At 63.4% G+C, this 19,134-nt stretch overlaps 5 protein-coding genes across 6 annotated transcripts in view; 2 read left to right on the top strand and 3 right to left on the bottom strand.

Annotated features, from left to right (window-relative positions):
* The window catches only part of CHLRE_17g731750v5 (uncharacterized protein), an 8,176-nt gene extending 7,382 nt beyond the window's left edge, over window positions 1–794 (top strand). The window contains exon 12 of the mRNA XM_043072440.1: window positions 1–794. This exon is cut by the window's left edge and continues 2,067 nt beyond it. The gene's annotated coding sequence lies outside the window, so the exon portion shown is untranslated.
* A 589-nt stretch (window positions 795–1,383) lies between these two features.
* Window positions 1,384–12,518, bottom strand: CHLRE_17g731700v5 (uncharacterized protein). The gene is made up of 15 exons (XM_001701481.2): window positions 12,163–12,518; window positions 11,867–11,892; window positions 11,547–11,653; window positions 10,793–10,855; window positions 10,133–10,435; window positions 9,747–9,812; window positions 9,132–9,263; window positions 8,591–8,663; window positions 8,033–8,193; window positions 7,613–7,684; window positions 7,224–7,312; window positions 6,799–6,925; window positions 6,210–6,314; window positions 5,808–5,906; window positions 1,384–5,502 (listed from the first exon to the last, which is right to left on the bottom strand). Exons 1-15 carry the CDS (start codon window positions 12,291–12,293, stop codon window positions 3,607–3,609), a joined length of 3,450 nt encoding a protein of 1,149 aa, XP_001701533.1. The 5' UTR covers window positions 12,294–12,518; the 3' UTR covers window positions 1,384–3,606.
* A 58-nt stretch (window positions 12,519–12,576) lies between these two features.
* On the bottom strand, window positions 12,577–14,458 carry CHLRE_17g731675v5 (uncharacterized protein). Of its 2 annotated transcripts, none has more exons than XM_043072438.1 (2): window positions 14,304–14,458; window positions 12,577–13,966 (listed from the first exon to the last, which is right to left on the bottom strand). In XM_043072438.1, exons 1-2 carry the CDS (start codon window positions 14,331–14,333, stop codon window positions 13,313–13,315), a joined length of 684 nt encoding a protein of 227 aa, XP_042914897.1. In that variant the 5' UTR covers window positions 14,334–14,458; the 3' UTR covers window positions 12,577–13,312. The 2 variants fall into 2 exon arrangements, with proteins under 2 accessions (XP_042914897.1, XP_042914898.1); XM_043072439.1 differs by having other exon boundaries at window positions 12,577–13,969; window positions 14,304–14,398.
* Window positions 14,459–14,648: 190 nt separating this feature from the next.
* Window positions 14,649–16,172, top strand: CHLRE_17g731650v5 (uncharacterized protein). Its single transcript, XM_043072437.1, has 3 exons — window positions 14,649–14,840; window positions 15,058–15,276; window positions 15,489–16,172. Exons 1-3 carry the CDS (start codon window positions 14,817–14,819, stop codon window positions 15,708–15,710), a joined length of 465 nt encoding a protein of 154 aa, XP_042914896.1. The 5' UTR covers window positions 14,649–14,816; the 3' UTR covers window positions 15,711–16,172.
* Window positions 16,173–16,186: 14 nt separating this feature from the next.
* CHLRE_17g731600v5 (uncharacterized protein) lies at window positions 16,187–17,358 on the bottom strand. Its single transcript, XM_043072436.1, has 3 exons — window positions 17,103–17,358; window positions 16,789–16,926; window positions 16,187–16,432 (listed from the first exon to the last, which is right to left on the bottom strand). The coding sequence occupies exons 1-3, from the start codon at window positions 17,174–17,176 to the stop codon at window positions 16,303–16,305; spliced, it is 342 nt and encodes a 113-aa protein (XP_042914895.1). The 5' UTR covers window positions 17,177–17,358; the 3' UTR covers window positions 16,187–16,302.
* Window positions 17,359–19,134: the final 1,776 nt, after the last annotated feature.

Below are 19,134 nucleotides of genomic sequence, written 5' to 3'. Positions count from 1 at the left end.
GGATGCAATCGAAATAGGACCCACCGTGTGCAAGTATTGTGGCGGTTTGTACGCAAGGCTGGGCCTTGGGGCCAGGGGTCGTATCTTGTTTGTGGGGTAATGTCTAGCTCCAGACAAAAACGGTCGGGTGGCCGCCGTCCTTTGTCTGCTTCTCCATAGGAATACGGACAAAACCCGCCCCAAACCCGGCCCAACGAAGTCTCACCCCAGACATTAGCCCCCGGGAGGAATGTCTAGGAAACGGCCAAAATGGCCAGTTAATGTCTGGAGACATTAAGATAGGAGCCCTGCTTGGGGCCGCGCGGCATGGGCTGCATGCGTGTGGGCTGTTGGGGCTGGGGCCTGTTTGGCGCGGAGGAGCCGGCACATCCCTTTCGGCGCACAGGTGACGGGGGGATTCCATTGAAGGGGTGAGCCGTTGTAGCAGTACCTAGCCCACCCCGGACATAACTCACTGTGGAGACTGGCAAGGGGTTGGAGATGTCCAACGGATGAGACTTGGGTGACCGCGTATTCACTAGAAGACTCGTAAGAGGCATAAGTTAGGGCCCAGCCCTGTCTCGAACAGGGATCGTAACAGTAGATCTATTACAACTGGCCGGAACACTGGGCGTGGTGATGGCTTAACTCGGCGCCATCGGCCGTGCCTCTCATCGTGTCTCATCTTGGCGGGCGTTCCGCCCACAGCCGTGCAGTCCTGCGTGCATGTGGTGTAGGCAGGTACGACATGTAGGGGTGGGGGTGGGGATTGTAGATTCCAGCTTAAACTGGCTGGGGATTGTAGATTCCAGCTTAAACTGGGTGGTAGCGGTGCTGTGCGTTGCAGCACTGCAAGTCCCAACATCCCTGGCCCCGCATAGCCCTCCCTTGTGAGCCCCCACACGGCCCTGCCCTTAACTCAGGGCCGCGGTTAAGTATTATTCCAATGGGCTTCTCGTCAACAATTCATTCGCTATAGTCTAGGCGGTCAGGATACAGGATTCTCACTCCTGAGACCCGGGTTCGAGTCCCGGTAGCGAAATAGAGTTTTGGTTTTGCACAGTGTGAAGTCTCTGTTGCGCAGAGAAGACTAGGCGTGCTCGGCCTGAGGGCGATGCGGGGAGGGGTGCAGCGGGGCCGGAAGGCCTACACAGGCCGGAAGGCCTACACAGCAATGCAAGGGTCGATTGACCAGAGCACCTGAGCTTGGGGCAGTCGGGCGCCGGGGCCGCACGGCAGGTCTAGCACCGGGGGATTGCGAGCTGCAAGTGACCGAGTGTACAGCACAACGGCTGACAGAGTCAGTCGCAGGACCGCATAACCGTCTTCGGGTGCTGGGACTGTCCCCTCTGTAACATCCGCATTCATAACCGAAGGTGATGCTTACCAGGAGCTCCGTTGCATTCAGTTGCATTGTTACAAGCCGCACACTTTACTGGCGCAAACCAACTCACCAAGGTGCCGGCATCAAAAAGCTCATGCATTGCTACCCGCCTTGCCCATTGCATGTACGGCATTACCGTTGCTATACACTGCTACCACACAACCCCTTGGGCTCGAGCCCACGTTGCGGCATATGAATGCGGATGTTACAGAGGGGACAGTCCCAGCAGCGGCATATGCAGCTGCAGTGCTCGTGTGCGTCACGCCGCATCACCAGTAACACACAACCGCATGTGCCCGCGTGGGGCAACGCGAGGGGCTGGGTTGTACGCACATCTTACGTACCAGATCAACTTGATTATCATAAATCTGCACTACACACCATGCCACAACAACACGGCAGCACGCACACAAGAGCATGTTGGGTGTCACACTGGTCGCCTCGATTACCTTCGCTTTCAAGGCTGGCTTACTGCGCGCATACGACCAGTGCTGCTTCTTTTATTGCACATCGGCTCACACAGGTAAGGCGGACACAGCCTCTTCCCCAGCAGCATAAGCTGTCAATCCCCTGCCTGACCATCCAAATCCCCCCTTTGTTCCTTTGGCCTTGACTTTGAATACCCACTGCAGCTACTTGGCATGTGAAGCTACCACACGAATTGTTCACAGTGCGTAATGCCAAGCCTTCAAGATCTTGCACGCGCATTAACCTTCTACGGATCAACTTGCACCAGTCCTTATCAGTTCGGCCGTAAAATTGGATTCCACTAGAAAGGCGCCCCCAATCGGCAGTGCGAGTCAAGGTGCGAGTTGGTCCCCGCAGGCCCGCCGTGGCTACTACGTACGGTGCGGAAACGAGGCAGCAAGAGGAGCAGGAGCAAATGCAAGCCACAAATTGCGACGCACACAACCGACAGCAGCTACATTGCAGCTACATTGCAGCTTCCCGGCAGGCAGCCAGCGGTCGTTCTTCCCTAACGCAGCAGCCACTGCGGTATGCGCCTGAGTGCTTGCATGCTCGGGGCACAGGAAGCACGCGGCTGCTGAGTCGCCGTGCGCGTAAGCCTGCGCTTTGAGCGCCCAAATACCGCATGCACCTCACACAGCCCACATCTGCCGCTCGCAGCACGTACACATGCATGTACGCACGCACGCACATACCAGCATGCTGGGTGTCGCAGTGGCCGCCTCAATCACCTTTGCAGCCCTTCACTTCCGGCGAGCGTCCAGCAAGCAGGTCGAAATACGAGTACCGGCACGTGTATTGCAATAAAAAAACCCGCGTTTGCGACCCTTGTTCACGAGCGCCTTGATTGCACACGGAGGGCAGAATCGGCCCGATCATACGGTTGCATGCCATGCGCACACATGCCATGCCTGGAAACTTCAGCAATAAAAGGTGGCACCGGCGATCACACAGATACTATATCACACAGCGCCCGAGCCAACGCTGCTGCACTGAGAGCCGCAGCGCAGCTGCATTCCACATTCACAGATCCACATTGCCCAATCCTCCACGCCATGGATGCTCGGTTTTGATCTCACGTGAGTTTTTGATCTCACGACCATGGCGACGAAAGGTCGGGGTCAGCGCGGCTGTTGCTATCAGAATGCACACAACGTGGGGCTTTCAGTCCACCAGTACCTTTCGAATGGATCGCAGGGAATATGCAGGCCCCGTAGCCCTTGCTCACTCCATGGCGCCACACACGCACAGGCCGACATCCGCACGAAAGCGGGAACCACCTCACAACCGGTCCTCACTGTGTTTGCTGCGGTGTCCCCTGTAACACACAATCAATCACGCCCCAAAATCAAGCACATGCGCCATGCACATGCCTAAGGTGGCTGTCACCGCCCGTCTTCCCGTGCACACACGTGGTCGAAAATCTTCCCTGCAAGTGCTCTCGCACACGCGGATGCCGGTCGCCCCGTTGCATGCAGCATGCCGCTTGGCCGGCTCGGGGCATGCGACACCCACGTGTGTCTGGGCATGCGACGCCCTCACTTCTCCACGCATCTCCCGCGCCACTTGCCCCATCGCCGCCGCCACAGGACATGACCTCACACGTGGCACCCACCCCCCATGCAGCCCAAGCACCTCCCCACCACCAACCTCACCTGTCCAACCCGGCCCGCCACCCCATACCACTACCAGGCATCAAAGTCCCCATTGCACATACTACCTGCCGTGCGGTGCAACCACCCTCCTCCTCCTCCTCCTCCTCCTCCTCCTCCTGCTCAGTGCACCTCCAGTGTCCCCACCAGCTCTCCATACACGTTGGGCGCCGCGTTGCGCATCGCCTCAAAGCACAGGCTGCTGCTCACGTGCGCCGTCGTCGCCGTCGTCGCCGTCGACGTCGCGCCCAGCGGCGGCGCGCCAGCACCGCCGCCACCGCCCGTGCCACCGGTGTGGCCGTCCGCCGGCGTGGCGCCGGCGGCGGCGCCCGTGCCGGTGCCGGTGGTGGCCATTGCGTTGGTGTTGGTGCTGGTGAGCGGGTTGTTGGTGTTGGTGTTGGTGCCGGAGGGCACGCGCAGCTCCAGGATCTCGCCGTCGCCGGCCGACGCCGGAACCAGGCTGCCGCCGATGCTGCGGTGCATGAGGTGCAACACCTGCAGCCGGACGCGCCGCGACAGCGACACGCGCCCGCCGGTGGCGTTGCCGCCGTGCGACGACGCCGCCGGCAGCGACAGCCCGGCGCGGCCGGGGCCAGCCGCCGCCGAGGAAGTGGCCGCCGCCGGCTGGGCAGGGGAAGCGCCTCCGGCGCTGCCGGCGGCAGCCGCCAGCGTTGCCGTGGCGGCGGTGGCGAAGGGCGAGGGCGAGCCGCTGGCGGCGGCGGGCCCGCCGGCGCCGCTGATGCTTTGCGTGGTTACAAACAGCAAGTTGTTGCCCATGCTGCGCTCCATCTCACGAGTGCTGCCGCCGGGGCCGGCGGCGCCGGAGGCCGCGGTGCCCGTATTCGTGTTGGCGGGGCTGGTCAGCGAATCCGACGCCTCCTCTTGCGATGGAGGCGGCAGCGCCGCCGACGGCGAAGCCGCCGGGCTCGCGGCGATACCACTGGCGCCGGCGTCGGCGCCGTTGAGGTCACCGCCGCTTGCCGGCAAGCCGCCCTCTTCCTGCAGCGGCGGCAGTTGGCCCTGCGACGGCCCTGCCGCCGCCGCTGCCACGCCGTCGCCGCCAGCTGCCGCCCCCAGCGCCGACTGCATCCACGGCATGCCGCCGGCGGCGAAGAACGCGCCTCCCATAGGCCGCGACCCGGGGCCCATGATGGGAATGTTCAGCCCCGCCGCTGCCACACGCGCGTTGCGCGCCGCCGCCACCACAGCCGCCGCGGACAGCAGCGCCGACGGCGGCTGCGCGGCGCGGCCCAACGGCATGACGTCGCTGACGGTGGGCGTGGGGCTGTCGAAACTCCCCACGAAGGCGCTCACAGAAGCGCTGTTGCCGAGCCCGTTCCCCACACACAGCTGCGCGCCCCCTCCCGCCGCCTGCTGTTGCCCCGCTGCCGCCGCCGGCCCGGGCCCCAGTCTTGACGGCCCCACCAACGCCGCCGCCGCCGCCGCCGCATCCGCGCCCGCTGCCAGCATCAGTGGCACGCCGTTGCCACCGCAGCCGTCGCTCTGCGCCAGCGGCACCAGTCCGCCGCCAGCCCGCGCCGCCACAGCCGCCACGCCGTGGGCCCCGGGCAAAACCGCTAGATCCAGCCGCGTGCCTATCGCCGCCGCCGCCGGCATCAACGTCACAGCCGACGCCACGATCTCTTCCGCTGACCGCGTCCCCGCCGCCGTCGCCGCGCCGCCGTGGATCCGAACCATGGCAGCCGAAAGGCCGACCAAGTTCCGGTCGTCGAAGAGCTCCGCGTAGTCGTGGGAGGAGTAGGGGCTGAGCAGCTCGCTTCCGCCGTACCGCGGCACGGGGCCGCTCTTGCTGCTGCTGCTGCTACTGCCGCGGTTGGCGCTGGCGCTGCTGCTGCCGTTGCTGCACTTGCTGCCGTTGGCCGCGGCGGCGGCATCGGTGGCGCTGGTGCCGGTTTGGGGCGGCTTGTTGCTGCCCGGCGGCGCCCCGGGCCCGGGTGTGGGTTTGGACTTGGCGGCGAGCGCCTTGCGGCGCGTGGGGAAGCCCATGTCCTTCAGGAGCTGTGGGGCATGGGCGGGGGAGGCGTGGCGTGGCGTGGCGTTGTTGATGGGTGTGCGAGAGATTGCAAAGCTAGCGCAGCGGGAAGTAGACCGGGGCAAGGGTCTTTATGGCCCATCACGACCATGGCGTGTTGTGTTGTCTGCAAGCCCTCTTTTCTCCATCCCTGAGAAAGCCACGCGGTTTGCGGAAACCGACTCCATCACCTCCTCTCGCCTCCTTCCAGCTCCATGTCTCGACCTCACGCCCACACGCGCCCCCCCACACACACGCCCCCCCCCACACACACACGCCGCCACGCCCTCACCTGTTCGTGGTACCTCTGCTGGTACAGCATGATGATACTGCTGGAGTGGCGCTGGGCCGGCATGACGCGGGAGCGCCACTTGGCCTGGTCCAGGATGTCCTGAGTGGGTGGGAGGGTAAATTCAAGATCAGGTAAGGAAGTGGCAGATAGTAGATTCATGAACAGGAAGTGGTCGACAATCTTGGGACAACAGCCATCGTTACCGACGACGTCGACCAGCTCCCGAGGGTGAGCGAAAGGGCATGGCGGGTGGATAGATCGGCGTGCGCGTGCTGTTTCCTCACACACACACACACACTTGGCGCTGCGTCTCCCCCGCATGCGCACACATATACATACGGTGTACACATACGACCGCGACCATGCACTTGCAAGCGCACACACGCGCGCCTACGCACGCACCTTGTTTATGGCGGTGGGGCTGGGCAGCCGGATGCGGTCCGCCAGCAGGTGCAGCAGCCACAGCGACTGCAGCCCGCTGGTCAGCACGTTGTTGAAGGTGGAGGCCTGAACAGGGGGGGGAGTTGTAAGTACCAGACCAAGCGGGGGAGTTACATTCATGATCAGCTCAGGAAACGGTAGACGGTAGGCGATCTTGGGGGAACAGCAATCGCTACGGCCGAGGGGGGGGGTTGCAGAGTCCACGCAGTGCTGGGGGGGGGGCGCCGACGCCGCCAGCACCTGAGAGGACTGCGAGTCACCCCGCAGAGCAGCATAGTCCCACGGGAGGGGCGCCGGGCACGAGCGGGCGACCCCCAAACCCCTAGACATACTTGTCATGCCCTCAGTTCTCCATGAACGGCGGACCCTTGACGATTCCTTGACAAATAGGGCCTCTTGCATTCGGCTCGGGAGCGGCATCCCCCCTCTACACACAGCTGCCTCCCACCCCGCTGTTCCCACTGGACGTTGGCACTCCAAACTTGTGATGTAATCACTCCGTCCTCCACAAGAACGCCTTATCCCGCCCCCCAAACTCCGGCGCCCCCACCTCGCTGCCAATGAAGAACAGCCCGGGCACCCGCGGGCTCATGATGGAGCGGTACAGGTGCAGGCCTTCCTCGGTGCTGGAGCCGGGCGTGGCGGCCAGGCGGGAGGCGGTGGCGGCGTCAAACAGGCTGGGGGGGGGAGGAAAGGGACAGGAGTTGGGGGGATTACATTCATGACTACGGTAGTTAAGGAAGTGGGGGGAAGGTGGGAGGGAGATGGTTGGCGAAGGGGAGTAGGGGGCAGGCGTGGAGTAGGGGGCAGGAGTGCGGCGCACGGAGCGGGACTTGAGCCGCAGCCCTCCCATGCACCGCAACACAGTGCCAAACCCTTGCACATACAACAGGACACGGAAGCAACCAGTAACCAAGCATGAAACACAGGCAATGTGCACGCTGGCAACTTGCACGCTGGCACGGCGGCACGCACCTGTAGTCCTTGGTGTAGCCTGTTGCGAACAGCATCACGTCGCAGTCCAGCACCGTGCCGTCAGTCAGTCGCACGCCGCCCGGCAGCACCTGCAGCACGGCAGGCGGGCAGGCAGCGCAGCGGTGGAGACACACACACAGGCCCACATATGCACATACATACACACGCACGTTCTTAACATCATACGCGCACACGAGGGTGTCAGGACAGCCCAACGGAACACACACACGCGAAACACGAGAGGGAAACAGAACAGTGGTAACGCCAGAGTTGGCAATGCCGCCCCTCACTGCTGATCAACGTGCCAGGATGCGCCACAGGCACAGGCACAGGCACGTGGCTGGCATTGAGGCGGCGTGTTGCTGCCACTGCTGCTGCTGCTCCCTCACCTCCGCCAGGCTGCCCCGCACGGCTTTGATGCGGCCGGCGTTGACGGCCTCGTTCCAGGATCCGTCCTGGATCTGTGGCGTGGAAGTGCGCGGGTTTAGTAAATTTGAGTGGGGAAACTTAGGAAGTCGCGTTGAGCACTTCGCACGCCTTGTGCCACTCCCCATCCATCCCCTCCAAAGATTGTCCACACACGAGCATTAGTCGCAATGATTGTTTAACGTGTCTTGGCCTGCGTCCTCGTGCCCCTGATTTCTTGATGGAAATGTCAAGCACACTCCCCCTGCCTGTGCTCCGCTAGTTTGGTTTAGTTTGGCCTGGGTTTTACCCCCCCCCCCCAAAAGCCCCTCCTCATGAATGTAACCCCCACCCCCCAAAGCCCCTCCACTCCACTCTCCAGCCCCTCCCCTCCCCTCTCCCACCTGCCCCCCGAAGAACAGGTCCTGCACGAAGCCGCGCTCCGGCCGCAGGTGCCCCCGCAGCGCCATGCGCCCCGCCACGTGCCGCTCCAGCGCGCCCCAGAACAGCCGCTTCAGGGGGCTCAGCAGCGTGTGCTTCACACGTTTGCCCAGCCTGCCCTCGGCTGCGGAGGGAGGAGACGCAGGTGGGAGGAACGAGGGAGGGACCAGGGATGACGTCAGGCGAGACATAATGGCTGTGAGGGTGCCTACTGTGCTGTGTGTGCTGGGCGCCAGACTCCCGGTTCGATCCAGAGTGGGTGCATGCTGGCAGAGGACAGCCCTCCTGCCTCTGCCACCCGCCTCCGCCGCACATCTGCCGCCTCTGCAGACGGGCACTTGCCCGGTCGATACTGTACACACGCCTTTCTGCCCCGCCCCGCCCGCCCTCCTTTGCCCCCTATGGCCGCCCCGCTGTGCCCGCCAGCCCTTTGCCCGCCACCCTTTGCCCGCCTCCGCCCTGCCCCTTCCAGCGCGCGCAGCCGCAGTTGCAGTCACGCAGTTACACCAGTCGAGGCGCACCTGTGTAGTAGGCTGGCAGCATGGCTGCCGTGAAGCGAGTGTACACAATCTTATGGAATGGAATGCCGAAGATCTGTGCAGGGGATGTAGGGGGTTGCAAAGATTGGTACAGAGACGTGTAGCGAAGTAGACAGCAGGCGTAGGAGGGTGGGGTTGGCGTTGGTGGGGTTAAGTGCATTAACTTTTTTACAAAGTGAAGTCGTAGCCAGTGGGGGTGGGGGTGTTGGTGTTGGTGGTAGCTTGGGCCACGAGGGTTTGTGCCAGGCGCCGCCTCCAGCGCTCCCTTGCACCCCAAACGGACTCCAGGGACCCCACCGGACCTGGGCCGCTGTGTGCGTGCTGCAGCCGGCACATGCTCCTTCCTGACATGCCCCACACAGCAAACTTCATACACACCCAATGCCATCTTCCCTATGCCCCCCAACTCCCGCCCTCCCCCCCCAAGTTCCGTTGGGACTGGATTTAATTGCCCCACTAACCCCTCCCCCAACCCCCAACCCCATCCCCCAACAAAAGGCCCAACCCCTTCCCTTCTCCCCACCTCTCGCGGCAGCGGCCAGTGCGCCTGCCTGAACAGTGTGGTGACGCTGGCGGTCTTGGCGGCCTCGCTGGCGGCCAGCACGGAGCAGTCGTGGGCGGACTTGCCCGCGCCCAGCACCAACACGCGCTTGCCCTGGCAGGTGGCGAGGGTTCCATTTGTGATTATTGAAGAAGTTAGAGGCGAGAACAGGGGGGTTGTAATTACCAGCAAAAAGTAAACTAAGCTAAGCTAGCGGGCATTGCAAGGTCATAACCTTGGGAGGAGGATACTAGGGTGAGGGTGGGGGTGGTGGCGCAGGCAGGAGGGTAGGAGGAGGAGAAGGACCGGGAGTAGGACAACATGCGCGCTTCCCAAACCCACGGCAGACAGTCCCTGCCCCTGTCCTGCTTTGCGGCGCGTCCACTGTTCCTATCCCTGTCCCTTTGCGCCATGCCCCACCTTTGCCTCCAGCCCCCCCTGCCCCCAGCCCCCGTCTCGTCACCACTCCGTACTTGGAATTTATCAGAAGGTCTTCGCACTGACGGCTACTCCCCACCCTCCCATCCACACCCATACCCACACCCACACCCACACCCACATATACACACACGCACACGCGCGCCTGCTCGCCCCCACCTTGAGCGGCTCCAGGCTGTTGAAGTCACGTGCGTGCAGCACCGTGCCCTTGTAGTCCGCCATGCCCTGCGCGCGTGTGCGTGTAAGGTGGTGGGGGGGGGAGGGGCGGGTTAAGACGGGTGGGCCATGGAGGCAGACGCACGGCAGTAGGTCCGTGGCGCGTGTCCGACAGGCTCTCCACGTCAGCCGCGGCAACAGTCTCTGATTGCTATTACCGCATGACCCCATGACACCCTATTGCCTACCCACTGTCCCCGATGCCGCCTCCTGCCTCCTCCCTCCTCCCTCCTGCCTCCTCCCTCCTCCCTCCTCCCTCCTCCCTCCTCTCTCCTCCCCCTCTCCTCCCCCCTTTCCCCCTCCCCCGCCCCCGCCCCCGCCCTCCTCACCTGCACGAAGGGCACGTAGGGGCTGAAGTACATGCCGGTCGCCATCACCACCACATCGCACTCCATGGTCTTCAGCTCCCCCACGTCCGGGCTCTGGCCCGGCCGCATCGCCTGCCGGAACCGCACCGCCCAGCGCGGACCCGTACCGGGGCCGCCGGCGGGGTTCGGCAGGTTGGCAGTGCCGCCGTGGAGGCTGGCGCCCGCGGCGAGGCCGCCGCCGGCGGCGGTGGCGGCGGCGGTGGCGGCAGCGGTGGTGGGCGCGCTGGCGTTGCCGAACTGCGGCAGCGCGGCTATGTGCACCACCTGCGGCAGGGCGGGCGGCGCGGTTGTGGGTGTGGGTTTTGCGGGTGCGGGTGTGAGGTGCGCGGACACGCAATGTAGGTGTGGAAGGGCGGTCGCCGGTCGTGCGGTCGTGCGGTCTGCGTGCTGGTGCGTGTGTGCCGCGCATGCCCTGGCGCCTGCTGCGCCCAGGCCAAAGGCCCACAGCCCAAGCTGCCACTATACAGTATTCCACACACACCGCCCTCCACCCCGCCATCCTATGCAGCGCCACACACAGCACGCACCGCCCGCCGTGCACCACCCGCCGGGTAACGTACCATGAAAAACACCCACATAAACACATACACACATACAAACACGCACAAAACACACGCGCACCTTGACACCAAACATGATGTGTCGGTCCAGTTTGAAGTGCTTGCAGTAGGCCTCGATGTACTCCTGAGGGCGGGCGGGCGTGGGCGGGTGTTCCAGGGGGTTAGCCATTCATGCGATCGGGGGTTGGGTGCGTGGGGGTGGCACAACAGCAGCGGGTGCGGCGGGTGTGGGCGCGGGGGCAGGGTCCAACGGGCGCAGGAAAAGCCCAAGCAGGGGGCGCGGGCACGGGGGCGCGGGGGTTGCGTCCATGAAACACGCCGGCGAATGGTTTACGAGGTTTGCAGTGCCGACGAGGTGGGCAATGGCGCGGGCCAGGCAGCAAGGGGTGGGGGTGGCTCCCGGGCAGCGTGGGAAGACCAACCGACCACGCGCTGCTTGGCAAACCAGCAGCCACACCGGGAACACAGCACACAGCACCACTCACACCGGCGCATCCGGCCACCAACTCCAGCACCAGCACCAGCACCAGCACCAGCACCAGCACCAGCACCAGCACCAGCACCAGCACCACAGCAGGGCTCGCAGGGCTGGCGCCCGACCCCCAAAGCAGCACACGCCACCCCGGCCTCCCCCGTACCAGTCCTACGTTGCCACCAAACCAATATGTTGCCACCCGCGCAGCCCCCGTGCATGCATGCAAATCACCCCAAACACACCACACAGTCTTGCACGTTGTCGACGTGTTGCCTTACCTTTCAAACACCCACGCCCGCACACCACGCCCAAACACCCTCACATGCACACACATACACACCTGCACAATTTCGCCGCTGGGAAAGTCCTGTGCCTCCGCCCTAGCCGCCAGGTCCCCGGGCGCCAACTCGTAGGGGAACTCTGGGAATGTGAAGAAGTCCCAGGGCACTGCAAGGTCCGAAATATGGGTTTGGACGGTAGTGAGGAGCTATATGAACGGGGAGCTATGGAAATGAGACAGCATAAGAACTTGACCGTAAACTGGATTTGAAGCGGCATCAAGACACGTCAGGTTCTGGGGGACTTGAAGGGTAACGCGGGTTGCCAGCACTCTGGTGGGAGCAGGGGCGCCAGAAGGAGCCCTTTGTGGCAGTGGCTCACCTTGAAGCGCGAAGCCATGATAGTTTCTACAGTTGATAACGTAGTACCAGCGTGCAGTACATGTGGGGCAGCAAGGAAGTGGGGATAAGGTGGGCGGGGGTCAGCAGTTTGCAGGGCGACTGCAGAGCCGCAACCATGGGCAGGGTCGGCATCGCGCGCACAGTCACAGGCGCATCCCTCATGGTTACAAAAAAGGATACCGTCGCACACATGCAAGCTTCGGTCCTGGGAACGGAGCGTCGCCAGTCGGCGAAGCCACGGAAGTCAATTTTCCCGACTTTGCAGCTTTCACGCACCTTCGCCAAACACCTCCGACGCCACGACTCTGCTCGAGCACCAGAACGTCATAACCGGCGCGGAGAAGCGCGCGCGCGGCTTGGCATCCTGCCACGCCCGCTCCAATCACCAGTGCAAGCTTCCTTCCCATTATTGTCAGAGATGTGAACTCATCCAATTCAACTGCAGCTGGTGCAACGCGTGGTGGCGGAAGTCCTCATAGAAAGCTGCGAAACTTTCTAACGCAGTTGCAGCGCCTGCAACGGAGGTATGGCAATCATATTTCAGTCAGCTTGCTAAATTCCCTTGTGAAACCCGCCCACAGCGGCTGCGAAGAGGTGGGGTGCCCGTGCGGTAGCAAAGGAATGAATACACGTAGAGTATTAAGGTTTTCAGCTATGGAAGCAGGCACAATTTAGATAGGACAGCAACTGTGACTGGGCTGTGCGAAAACCTGCATGGGCGCCACGTGCCCTCGCATGTCCCGAGAGACCCCGCAAACCTGGTTGCTTTGCTAATACACCCCTCAGCAGTGCTGTGGTGTGCAGGCAGCCGCAACTCCGCAAGGATCAAATGCTAGTCCCTGTGCTCACCCCCAGCAGGTCGGTTGCCCACAATCCCACCGCATCAGCCGGCGGTGTACGGTATTTCACGGTAAAACCCACCTCGCCTGCAGCATGGTTGCCTACTCGCCCAATCGCACGTGTGTTCCTGGCTCAGCCCCTCAGTCGTCGCCTCATGGCTTTCAGCAGACAGCCGGAAATGACCTTCGGCACACTACGCCAGCCTGCCCCTTCGTGGGCCGGGCTTCTAGTCATCACACCCGGGACTATGCTTCTCACCCAGTCTCACCACCCTCTGCTCTTGCTTGCAGGAGGAATATAACGGCACACTACGCCAGCCTGCCCCTTACCCTGCCCCATCGCACCCCATGTGATTGGTCCTGCCTACGTTGCCGGATCCCTCACACCAATCACACCTAATCACACGGTACTCTCCAGGGCAAAGCCCCCGCTTCGCCCACTCCTACTCCTGCGGCCCTGCGGCCCTGCCTCGACGACGACCCTTCCGTTGCCTCTGTCCTTCCCCTCCAGTACCCCGGACACCCCGAGGCCCGAACAATGCCCCCACCCACCCACTTGCCCTGCCCCAGCCGTCCTCTATCCGCAGCTACCCCGTCCTCTTCCCCTGCCCGTCCAGCCCCAGTCCCAGCAAATCGGGCATCAATATCCGCTCCAGCGCCGCCTGCTGGCCCGCCGACAGCTGCGAGCCACCACCACCTCCACCCGCGCCCAAGCTGCCTAAGCTACCTGCGCCGCCTAGGTTGCCAGCGCCATGCCCCGCGTCAGGGCTGCCGCCACTGCCCCTCGTGTTGCTAGCGGCTGCATGCTTGGGCGGAGGCGTCCCCGCCGCCACCTCCGCCGCCACCGCCTGACGTGCAATGGCGCCCCAGCGCCACCGCGCGTGACCTGGGCTGACGCCACCACCACCACCACCGCCACCGCCATTGACTCCTCCCGCTCCTCCTTGGGCAGCAGGTCCTGCCGCCGCCGCCTTCACAACGCTGAGCGGGTGCACGTCCCTCGCTGCCGCCCACCTGCCTGCACTGGCGCTGCCGCCGCCGCCAGCAGCGCCGCCGCCCCAGCTAAAAGCAGCGCTGCCGCTGAGGCTGCGCTGCTGCCAGCCACTGTTGCTGCTCGGCAGGCCCCGACGCAAAGATGGCAGTGAGGTGGAGATGGCGGCGGCGGTGGGGAGCGCGCCAGAGCGCATGGGTGCCGCTGTGCCGGCTGAGGTTGCAGACGGGGCCCCAGCGCGGCGTTGTGCCTGCTGGTTAAGACGCGGGCGTGAGCACAGCAGAAGCGGATACGTCGGCGCCATCAACCCGGCGACTTGCCGTACTCATGTCGCTTCCGTGCCATTGCCATTCGGCCAACACCGCTGCCCCTGCCCAGCCCCACGCGGCCCTCATCTGCTGCTCCGCTCTTACCCCGATAGCCCCGGCAGCAGCCCCGGAAGCAGCCCCCGCAGCAGCCCCTGCAGCTAGTCCCCCGACAGCCCCCGCGGCAGCCCCTGCAGCTAGTCCCTCGACAGCCCCCGCAGCAGCCCCGGCAGCAGCCCCGGCAGCGCCCGGCAGCTAGCCCCCCGCTGCGCACTGACGCACCTCGAAGCTGCGCGCCCGGGCCGCCGCCATGTCTGCCTCCAGGGCTGCCTCGTGGGCGTCCTCGGCGGTGCAGCCCGACACCGCGCCCACGTAGTCGTCACCGAAGAACTTGCCAGCCTGTGGCAGGCCACGGTGTCAGGGGGGCAGCGCGGGTTACAGCCGTACGGGCCGGATGTTGTGAGTGTTGCGAGTGGAGGGGGGTCTGGTGGGCAGGGTACAGAGGGGGTAGTTGTCCCCAATTCCAAGACCCAGAACCAGGGGCCGGGGGGTAGAGGAAGGTCACAGTGCGTGTATGACGCCGCATAGCTGATGCGAGCTCGCGGCGTAACAATATGTACATGGACACTGTCATTTCACGCAGGCCACACAGCCTGTGAACACACGCCTCGCAACATTTGAAAGGCCGAAAGATCGGACGAACGGCTTGCGGACGTGAACGCATGTCGGAGAACGGTGCAGCCACGCTCGCCATCTGCCGCAACCTGCTGACCGATTTGCAAAGGCTCCGATAGAATGCTGCACCGAATTTCCGGCCAGGTCAGTCCTCGTGCCGAAAGCCCGCGTCCTGCTTCTTGCCTCGGCCCGCTCTACGCGCGCCAGTGTGGTGCCATAAATGGTCTACTTTGTCCAAAATAGCTATACGGCATCGCCCGACTCCTCAAAACGGACGCCAACGCCCCCCGCCCGTGTCCCTGCCACTGACCACATCGTCGACCTAAGCTTTGGTGCCTTGTTTGCGCTTGTGCACATGCAGGCCCCCTACCCACGTCGTGCCGGCGGCTGCCTCGCTGCCGTGCCCGTGGCGGCGGCGGCGCCGCGCCCCGCTTTCGCGCGCAGCACTACAGCCCGCGCCGGCGCGCACGAGCAGCAGGGCATGCGTGTGCCCCAGCCGCAGGCTGCTGAGGCGCAGGAGGCGGCTGCCCAGGAGGAGGCGAAGCGAGCCAAGACCCTGTCTGTACTCCGAAGCCAGCTGGTGAGTAGTGGGGCATGTGCCATGGTCATGGCATGTGCCGCCGCCGTCTTTACCCAGCCGCGTGCTTCGCAGCACCCTGGCATGGACTCTTGCAACCCCCTGCTACACGTGACCCACCGCGACCCACGCAGAGCTGCAATCGTGCCAACCCCTGCCTGCCTGCCTGGCATTGCCCGGACCCCCCCCCTCGTGACATGGACCATCGCATGCAGGGCACGGAGTTCTTCCTCTTCGTGCTGTGGGCCGGGATGACCTGGTACATCAGTGCAGCGGCGGGCCTGCCCCACTCCGCTGGGTCCGCGAACGCGCTGGGTCTTTTGTTGTTTGGGCCTGCCATGCAAGCCTGCAACGCCGTCAGCAACATGATTGGGATCCTGGTCTGCATGGTTGACGGGCCCCAGCCCTTCGAGGACAGGCAGAAGAGGTGGCCGTAGGTAGGGCTGTGGGGCACGTCGCAGAGAAGGCTGCGTGGGCGGGGGCTTTCTTCTGGGGAGGGTGTGGCGTCGTGGCGTTGTGTTGAGCGTTTACGCAGGCAGCCTAGGCATTTCGCACAAATGTTCGATGGCGTCACGTAACTTGTGCAGCGCTATAGGGCGGGCGCTAGGACTACCGGCATAATGGTAATTTGGGTCTGTTCGCGGCAAGCGGTAGGACTGTGGCTTTGTTGTGTCGGTTGGATAGCGGAGGGGGTCTGCAGTCCGCTGGCCCACTCAACTAGGCCTTTGGGCGTTGAATGGTCTGTCCTTTGCTTTGATAGCTCAGGCAGTCATGCCACAAGGCACTGCAAGGCACAAGAAATGTGAAGTGGGACGCAACCCCGAATGCCGCTGTGTACTCAAGCCCGCTGGTTTGGATGCTGCCACGGTACAAGCCGTGCAATGTAAGATGCATCTGGCCTATGAACACGGCCGCACTCTTACGCTAGCCATACATACGGCCACACGGCCGTGTGCATGTGCGACACCACGCGAACACACACAGACATGTGTCCTTGTGCTCTTTAACACACAGACATAGCCGAGTACGCTACACACGCAAACGCACGCCCAAGCAATCACTCAAGCCCACCTGCGCCTGCACCTCGCCCTGTGCATCCCGCCAGATGAGCACGCCGCAGCCGTGCATGTGGCCCGCGTACCACTCGCCGCGATACAGCCTGGAGCGGTGAGCGGGTCGTGGGGTGGCGGTAGTCGCCGGTGACTCAGCGAGGCGGGTGTCGAGGGGTAGATGCGTGGAGTAGATGTCATACAGGGGAGGGCAATAAGCGGCCTGGCAGATACGGTACGTCAGGGGAGCGAGACATCAAGCAGGCAGCCCCCAGGTGGCGGGCTAGGCACGCGTAAAGGCAACCAGCATTCGCCAACCCGCCATGCCGCCATGCCGCCGCCAGTCCTGCAGCCCCGCAGTAACCCCTCTACGCCACGTAACCCCTGTTTGCCCTTGACGCACTGTCCCTTCCAAGCCCCCCGCTATAAGAAAGCCACCCAGCTATACCTAACGTATGTCACTCACGTGCCGTCCCGCCAGCGGTAGGCGCCGTGGCCGTGCGGCCGGCTGCCGACCAGCTGTCCCTCGTAGCGCTCCCTCCGGCCCGGCCACGTCACCACGCCGTGAGACTCGCAGGCGCCGCGCGCCTCAAGGCCGTCATAGCTGCAGGTGTGCGGGAGCAGTGTGCACAAATGAAGGTGGGCATGGAGTGCAGGTGTGTGCCAGGTTGCGCGGGGGGCGGGGTGGGCGGCGCGACGGAGGAGTCGTTGAGTATAAAAGGCCTGGCCCGCGCTATCAGCTACGGGCTGTTCCGCCGTTGCTTACGACCATATACTTACGTACAGCCGTCGTTCCATCGCAGCGACCGCCAATTGAGCACATCGCTCAGGGATGCGGCAGGCGACTCTTCCATCGGCGTGCTGCGCGGCGACACTTTAGCCTCGGAGTCTAGATAGTAATGTGACCGTGCCTCGATATTCTTTAGGTAACTGACGTTTACTGTATGTGCATGCTACAATCGAGGCTATGCACGGAGGTTGAAAGTGAGTTCACCGAGCTCGCGAGCCCTTATCAATGTGACATGTGAAACCATCATTGGTAAGCCTTGCCGAGTATGAGCTCTAAGATTGAAGGGCGAGTGGGCGACCGGTCACCGGTAACACATGGTGGGCATGCTCGGAGGCGGAACCTGTCGCCCCATTCCGTCCCCCGCTTTGGCCAGCAGCACCTCCTCAAGCACCTAGGCATCAACATCAGACTACTACAGTGGTGCAGACAACCAATCTTCCTGCCATTCAGTAAAACAACTTTAAGAAGACGATGCCGAAGCAAGGCAACACTCGCGCTGTCCTGGCTCCTCCACTGTCCTGGCTGGCCTCCTTACCCGCCTCTGGCCTTGTTCTTTTGCGCAGCCACTCAGCTAGCATGCTACAGTTAACACTATAGCCCCTATCCGCCGCAACTTGTGCACGCTACGCAAGATGCTCAAATCAAGTCAACACCTCCAACCTGCACGGCAGGACGCTCCTTGTCATCATCTTGCTTCCCTTTGACCACCAGCGCTGTATGCCCCGGACCATTGTATGATACCACGTATTTTGTGACAGTATCAATAGACAATTACTGTTATCACTGAACCAACTCAACAAACTGTCGCATGGAATGGTTGTCATCAGCAGTGCCGCCACACCAGTACCAGACCTTCCTGCCGTTACGGATATCGCATGCGTTGCCTTGCCTACCCTGCCCGCATCCACGCGCGCCGACACCATGGGTCCGCGGCCACCGCCTGCAACACACAGCAATCCAAGCAGCGCATAAAGCAGACTAAGCACACTAAGCAGATCAAGCAGACAGCGCCCTTTCAGCGGATTGTTTACTCGCGTGCAACAGCACAGGTGGTCAAGCGCATGGTGGAAACGAGTGACATGCCCTGCAGCGTGCGGCCAAGGGGACCCGCGCCATCGCCGCTATGCCCACGGCGTCAATGGACCTTAACACACGCGACGGCATGGCCAGGTGACAGGGCTTGTTCAAGCGCCTGTCTGCCCACCCATGCCCAGCCTCCCCGCCCCGGTATCCTGTTCCCAATGTTTTTAACCTTGCACCCACCACCCCAGCCGCCCCCAGGTACCGTACCTGGATGTTCGTGAAGGGCATGAGGGAGCACGCGCCCGGCCACATGAGGCACGGGTTCACGCCCGCGTCCATTCCGCCGCCCGCGCCCATACCATATCGCAGCTCCTCCTCTGCTACCTCTGCCGGCACGCCCCGCCCCGCGCCGCGGCCGCCGCCGCCGCCGCCGCCACCACTTGGCATCGCCACCGCAGAGTCGGGTCATCAGAGGCTGAGTCGGTTGCAGAGGCGGCCGCGGCGGCGCTGTTGGCGGCGGCGGCGGCGGACGCGAGCGGCTCATCATTGCCGGCCAGCTGCCGCGTCACGCCGTGCGGCATCAGTTGGTGCAACGCCCGCCCCCGTGTCGAGCACACGAGGCACTTCCTGCGTCCGGTACACACACAGAACATGGACTTTGAGGACGGAGCTGCACACATGTCACCGCTCGGAGCAATGGCGCTGGTGCCGCCGCATCCGCAGTTGTAACTGCAACCGCAACCGTATCCGCAGCTGCGCAATGCATGCGCTCCGATGCTCTGCACTACCTTGCGTTCCGCACTTTCTCACAGGGGCACAATGTACTGGCCGTGGGAAGGACAGCAATTGTGACCGGGCTGCGCGAAAACCTGCATGGGTGTCACGTGCCCTCAGATATCCATGCTGCACGGCGCATGCCCCGACGGACCATGCTAACGAGGTTCCTTCGCTAATGCACCTCTGCTGCTCGGCGGGCCCGGACGTGAAGATGGCAGGGAG

This window comes from Chlamydomonas reinhardtii, chromosome 17, assembly GCF_000002595.2.
Source record: "Chlamydomonas reinhardtii strain CC-503 cw92 mt+ chromosome 17, whole genome shotgun sequence".
In the NCBI taxonomy this organism is placed as follows: Eukaryota; Viridiplantae; Chlorophyta; class Chlorophyceae; order Chlamydomonadales; family Chlamydomonadaceae; genus Chlamydomonas; species Chlamydomonas reinhardtii.
The sequence above is the reverse complement of the archived record's forward strand: the minus strand, read 5'-3'. Positions and strand labels throughout refer to the sequence as shown.